We start from the raw sequence: 7,312 nt of genomic DNA, 5'->3' as shown, positions 1-7,312 counted from the left end.
TATCTACGATTTTGCTCACTGGCTGGTTGTCTGTAAACCATTTAACTCTTTGATACCGTAGCAAATGAGCTAAAGATTTCAAAACTCTGTAAACTGCCTTGAGTTTTCTCCATGTGGAGGACCGTACAGACTCTACCGGTGACCACACACCGTGTGCTATATTACCATATGCACTTACTTCGTAACCACCGTAAGCTAGAGATGTAACATCTAAATAAACATTTTTATAGAAGAGAAGCACTCAAACAGCTTTCTAAAATTCAAATGAAGTAACTCTCTTTTCCAGAATTCTAACTGGTCCTTACTCTCTGGAGACAAGTTTTCATAAAACTCCCAGTGATGGACTGTAGCTATGTCCATACTAACAAATCTGGTCATAATTTGAGAAATTTTACCTATGACAATAGACATTGAAATCACTTGACCAACAAAACTAGCCAGCGATTGAACATGTGTTTCACAATGCTATATGACAAATTATCCAATGTCTTAAGACTTTTGTCAATTCTAGTTTGAGGTGTGGATATCAATTCAGATACTGAATCAATATCATTTCCTAGGTATTGTAAATGTTGTACTGGTACCCAAATACATTTTTTCTGACTTGGGAACAAACCCTTAAAGAATGAGGCCCTGTTTGACTGAAACCCCGAGAGATAAAGTACCTTCATAACTAGAATCGCACCCAAAACCATCGTCTAGAAACATAAGTACTTTTTTACCTTCTGCTCTCCACTTTGAAATTAATTGTCTTGTAACCTTGCTAAATATATTTTAATAGACTTAATTGTTGATTATCCGAATGGTAATACTAAACATTTATAATACTTGGTAATTCCCTTTTTGTCTTTCCATGAAAAACCCCAAAATTTAATATGTGATGGAAAAATTTCAATGAAGTATATCAAATTTAATCATCCAAAAGTTTTTGTCCAAAAAAGATAATTCGACTTTGATATCTTCATACCTGAAATACTGTTTCAATAAATGTTTATTTACTACTTTGTGGTCAAGAATCAGACGTTTTTTCCGTTATCTCCGACTGAAACTGTGAGCGGATTAACTATGTTAGGAATGCAGTCACATTGCTCGACTAAATTTCTATCCAATAATTCTGATATAGCTTCACTTACAAAATCGCTGTTATCTAAAGCAGATTTATTGATACATAAAAATAAAGACGCGTGTTCTGAATAAAAAAGGTATTTTATGGCCTTGTGAAATAGTATCAAGTATAAAATTACTTGCACCTATAGATTGCCAAAAAGATAAATAATCTCTCAAACGACTTCTAACCAAACTGTCTTTTTGTACAGATTCATATTCAAAATAGTCTTTTGTCAATTTTGAATCTGCATTTTTAACTGAAACTAACAGAATGTGAAAAATACTCATCGTCCATAGTGTATTCTTGAGAATCTCTACTTTTTGGCGGACACCTGACCGGATCTGTCGCTGTCGAACCCTGTAGCGGATTAGGGACATGATCGTCGAAAGTGTTCGAAGGAGCCACATGAAAAGCATGAGCCGTAGGCGACTGGTCTAGCTTAGAAGTTGCCGGAGCCTCGAAAAAACCTTCCTCCCCTTGTTGGAAATGTTGAAATATTCCCTTCTGAGGGTAGTTACGATAAGCAGATAGTTGAACAAAGCACCAAAAGTAACAGAAGCAGGAGGTGCTTTACGTGCTGACTGCAAACGTTGGGCCAACTTTGATTTCCGTCTCTTGAGAGCCTGATTTTTGGCCTTGCGAAGTTTAGTTTCGTTTTCAGAATCGCTATCCATTGGGTTAGAAGTGTAGCAATTGACTATGTCTCAGCCTCCTTCATAGCTGTCGGCGATACGAATAATTTTCTGACGTTAACTTTGTTGACATTTTCCAATGCCTCATTTAGAACTTCTCGACAATATTGTGGTTTGCTATTGTCAATAGCCCAAACAGTTTGTTTCAAAAAGTCAATAATTTCAAAGTTAAATACGTACTGTATTCTATTGCCCTGTCGTTTCCGCTGAATATCAATGTCCGACTTTAATTTGTTGACTTCTTTGCCAACTGTAGCGTTAGTACCACGGTCTTCTTCTCTCAAGGCTATACCTTCTTTTCTATGCTGTGAGAGCTGTCGGGAAATCTCAGCTAAATGTGCCGTTATCAAAGTATTATTATCTGTTGTCAAAGAAAAATTTTCTACGGACATGTTGACAGTCGAGTGACCAAGCGCTGAAGTGAACTAACCACTCCGCAATGTGAGAAAATATTGCTCACAAGAGCGCGAAATAGCGCCCCGCAGTGGTCCGTCAGGAACAATACGAGGCGAAGTAGTTCTTTTCTAATTCACTATGTTTAAGCGAAAAGAATTATATATCTTCAAATGATATCCGTGCCGATGTTTTCAGATGTTCTTCTTTCGATTCCTTAGGCCCTATGTCAAACTGAATACTAACAAATAAGATGATTCATCACAAGAAACCAATATTCTCGACTGCTTTCTGTCTAAGCAAATTTGAAAAGGCTTCTTGATATCATCTTTCTCTCCCAGGATCACGTCTATCTTCTGCTGCTTGGGTTCCAACTGTACAACTGTGTTACTGGTGATCCCGCAGATAAAGACCTGGCCTTTACCATCAGTGCATATGCCATTAGGTGCTGTCAAGTCCCTATTACTGAACGTGTTGACTACATTACCAGTCAGATCCAGCATAGTTATCTTACTACTGCTCCAGCTTGTAACAAGAAGATGCTGACCATCATCTGTGACTGTGATATACCAGTGATCGGGAGAAAGTCCACTTATAGAATGATGTAACTGACCAACGTTGTTATACACTTCTATACAACAGGAAGATGAATCAAATCTATAGCCACAACAGACATATAGTTTATCTTCAGCATAAACAATTCCTCTACAGATGTTACCTGTACTGAACGACCTCGTCAATCTCAGTTTCTTTTTTACAGATATATACTGAACTTTCTGAGCAAAAAGCAGAGACACAGCAACCTCATCAGAACCAACATTACATATACTACATGGACCATTGTGTAGTCGCAGCGAATCGAGAAGTTTATATGACTGGTCTAGTCTCTTCAGCTTATTATTGTTATAATCAACAATAAGGATTGTTTCGTCTGGTAGCTGACAGATGCCTGATATACTACACACCTTTTTATCAGATTTCTCTTTTACATCAATTTGAGCATATAGCTGTGTTTCGTATTTAGAACGCGGATAACGATTATCCGGAGACGTCTGTGGGGACGACGTAGATGTACATGACTGGCTCTCATGCGTGTCTGTGGTTGCTGATGAAAGTTGATTTGCGTTCATAGAGATATCTGTAAAGGTGCCCAACATATCAACTGAACTAAAGTATTGCTCGATTTCCTGGTCTATCCTAAAAGTAATAGCATCTTTCTGTACCGTCTCCGAGATAGTACAAACTTCCTGTTTAGCATTACTCAAGAACTTCTTGCCGGTTTTGACTTGTAAAAACAGATCGCATTCATTATCTCCAGTGAATGACACCAGCCGTTTCAACGTGTCCTCAGCTGTTGATTTTATGACAGCAAGATCTTTTGTATCTTGTTCGCAACTGCTTACGATAATTTTCGCTTTATCATATAAAGCATTGAGAGTTTTTTGCGCCAGGTCATCAAACTTCTTATTGACTTTGTTTCTAAAGTCAGCAATAATGTGCTTGACTTCTTGTTTTTCAGCCTCGGTACGAGAAATATCTGTTTCTCGGTCTGCAAGAACTCTAACGGCATCGTTCAGGAGAGCACGGGTTTCTTGTTTGACAGTTTGGTACTCTTTGCTTTTCTGTATACCTTTAGCCGCATCGATCAAATGTTTGGTTTTATCACAGTTGCTGCAATAAAAAAAAGAAAGTATTTTAAATAAAGACTGATAAGACATGAGATAATAACTGTCAGTTGAATTTTATATAAGACAATTAGCGTACAAGTTAGAGATTACTTAAAATATGTTATCATGCACATTCATTTGCAATAACCAAAGTCGATTAAATTCATAAAATAAGATATTAAGTATTTTTACGCAGTGTGTTTTTTACGTTATAATGAATATAACCTATACGGGACAAGAGCAGATGGAAAATGAAACATGAAAAAAATTATATTCAATGTTATACATTTTTCAAGTCCAGTGCAAAGTGTTTTTGATATATTGTAATGCCGAAAATTATTATGGACGATATAGGTACTATGGCACTACTTATCATATCCGAATTATAAAACAAAGTTCCATAATATCTTCTTTATTTTTCTTCAGTGGAAAACCACAGTTTTAAATAAACAATCAAAAAATTTCACATGGTTATCCGTTATGACGGTAGTATAACAATTAGTAAAAAAGATTTAAGTATTAACAATTCGAGTGTTTCTAGTGGAATTTCTAGTTGATTATGATGTTTCTATTTGGAAATCCAAATCTCTTAGAAACATGCTGTCATGAAAAAATATTTGATCTCAACATAAAATAACTGACCATTTAAAATTACCCTTATTATGACTGTAATTAACAGTATAAACCAATCACATTCAAGAAAGTGTACATGGTAAATAAATTACAAGTATTTAAAATATTAACACGTTTTGACAGCCATCGGCGCCTTATCAGTCAGGAAGTCTTCATATTTAAATTATCCAGACGATAACAATGACCTTATCATAAATGCATTTAGAATGAAATCTGTAAAAAGAAACCTTTTAGCAAATTATCGACTGACAAAGATTAAAGTGCATAATGTGGCAATAAAGTTTTGACATCTTCAGACATCCCAACTTTTTCTCATCTCTAATGAAAGCATATAGAATTTTCATCATTTAGGATTTTAGCAACATAAAATTATTGAATAATTTATCCTTATTGTAGTTTCTATATTAGAAATAGACATTGTTTGATTACTTATTTATAACGATTTTTCTGATTTTTCACTGCACAACACTAGGGCTATATCAATTAATAACTTTTAACATTAAATGTGTTTTTTCGTATGTGTAGTTTACATAAAATGGAAGATGCAGTGCCGGTGAATTTAATTTGGGGTGACAGCAGAGTGAAAATGAAACTTCTGATTAAACATTTTTTTATTTAACGTCGCACCGACACATGATAGGTCATATGGCGACTTTCCAGCTTTAATGGTGGAGGAAGACCCTAGTTGCCCCTCCATGCATTATTTCATCACGAGCGGGCACTTGGGTAGAACCACCGACCTTCTGTAAGCCAGCTGGCTTCCTCACATGAAGAATTCAACGCCCCGAGTGAGGCTCAAACCCACATCGATGAGAGGCAAGTGATTTGAAGTCAGCGAACTTAACCACTCGGCCATGAAATACTTTTTATCAAATGCGATACATTTTTCGAATATGGCCCAATGCAAAGTGTTGTTGTTTTTTCTTTTTTAGAAATAGGACTATATTACTGTTCATTTCAAACATTAAATTTGTTCTCGTGTTGATGCTAAAACTCTTGTGAAATACCAGTTAGAATGATAACCTGCAACATCAATTAGTTATATATATCTCGAATCACCCGGTGTAACTGGATGTAGAACAGTACAATAATATTCAGAAATTTTGGAACATTATTTTATGTCATTTCGTGCTTAAACATGTTCGATGACAATCCGTAAGAATACAATTTTTATACGCCCGTTTGAAAAACGGGACGTATTATGGGAACGCCCCTGATGGGTGGGCGGCTGGGCGGCATCCACAGACTTTGTCCAGTGCATATCTTCTTTATGCATGGAGGGATATTGATTTAACTTGGCACAATTGTTCACCATCATGATACGGAGTGTCATGCGCAAAAACCAGGTCCGTAGGTCTAAGGTCAAGGTCACACTTGGAGGTCAAAGGATACAAGAATGAAAGCTTTTCTTCTTTATGCATGGAGAGATTTTGATGAAACTTGGCACATTTGTTCACCATCATAAGACGGAGTGTCATGCGCAAGAACCAGGTCCCTAGAGCTACGGTCAAGGTCACACTTGGAGGTCAAAGTATACAAGAATGAAAACTTTGTCCGAACCATATCTTCTTCGTGCATGGAGAGATTTTGATGTTACTTGGCACAATTGTACACCATCATGAGACGGAGTGCCATGCGCAGGTCCCTTCTTATATTGCAACTTTTTCATTACTAGTCGTAGGGAAAAATCAAGACCACTGTTTTGTAGTACAACATGCATATTACATCCAATGTTGAGGTGTATTTTGACCTATCTTTACCGGGTAAGGATTTTTGTGAGGACTTACAAAATTTGTTTGGAATTTTTTTTAAAGATTAACATCCCTTCGTTTTACTATAAATAACCTATATCGTAACTTTTTTATAATTGACCGAATGGAAAAAACAAGACCACTTTTCTGTGGTACAACATAGATGTTACTTTCAAATTTTAAGTGTAATTGGAGTTTAGCATTATATATTTGTCATTTAGCATTAGGCAATTAGCATGGCTCAGTGGCCTTCCATGCTGTGGAATATCAATACGGTTAACGACATTAAACATACCTGTGCTCGAGAACCTTGCATGAGCTACAACATACGACGTCATGGTTTCCACAGAAAATATTCATCAGTTCCCCAGGATGTTTCAAACATCGCTTTGTCGGAAGTGAAACAAGTTTAGACTTGGTCACTTTCCCAAACTGGCTTTGCTCTAGCAACTGATGACTCCTGTGCAGCGGAAATTTGTTGTGATTTCTAACACAAGAGTCACACATGTAAACAAAACATTCTTCACAATATCTAGCAGCTTCTATATGTCTTCCTTCTTCCTCACATAAAGAACATGCAAAGTCATAAAACGGTTCATGTTCGCCCTCGAACCGTCTAGATAACTTACCACCGGTAGCCATCTTGTATGTCCTAAATATCTGTCTACATATTAAGTTTGATAAGACATTAATGTTAAAACGTTAAAAGATATAACGGAATTTTATACTCCGGAGAACTCAATCTCGGTCTTGTAAAAACTAGTTATATACACAACTTCATCTACAGGATCACTTATTTGTCTGTCTTCTTACTGATTTAGCACCCTTCTAAATCTGATAAAAGATCAGTTTGATCGTATTGTTATGTTGATTGGCAAGTCAACGCTAGTTTTTATATCAATCCCAAATGATAACCTAATTCCTGCGCAAACCCTAGGACGCGTTCATGTCATAATAACTGATTAAATCATTCAAAGTTGCAATTGCTTGTACATTACTTGACACGTAGATAACAGTATTTGTTTCATTTTAACTATCCAGTATAGGACACAAAAGCTCAGTCAGCTA

The 7,312-nt window shown here is 36.3% G+C and overlaps 1 protein-coding gene across 1 annotated transcript; it reads right to left on the bottom strand.

Moving 5' to 3' along the window:
• Window positions 1–357: 357 nt before the first annotated feature.
• On the bottom strand, window positions 358–7,110 carry LOC123556932 (uncharacterized). The gene is made up of 2 exons (XM_045348032.2): window positions 6,540–7,110; window positions 358–3,864 (listed from the first exon to the last, which is right to left on the bottom strand). The coding sequence occupies exons 1-2, from the start codon at window positions 6,884–6,886 to the stop codon at window positions 2,418–2,420; spliced, it is 1,794 nt and encodes a 597-aa protein (XP_045203967.2). The 5' UTR covers window positions 6,887–7,110; the 3' UTR covers window positions 358–2,417.
• Window positions 7,111–7,312: the final 202 nt, after the last annotated feature.

Source organism: Mercenaria mercenaria, chromosome 15, assembly GCF_021730395.1.
Source record: "Mercenaria mercenaria strain notata chromosome 15, MADL_Memer_1, whole genome shotgun sequence".
Classification (NCBI taxonomy): domain Eukaryota; kingdom Metazoa; phylum Mollusca; class Bivalvia; order Venerida; family Veneridae; genus Mercenaria; species Mercenaria mercenaria.
This window is presented reverse-complemented; position numbering and strand designations above follow the sequence as displayed.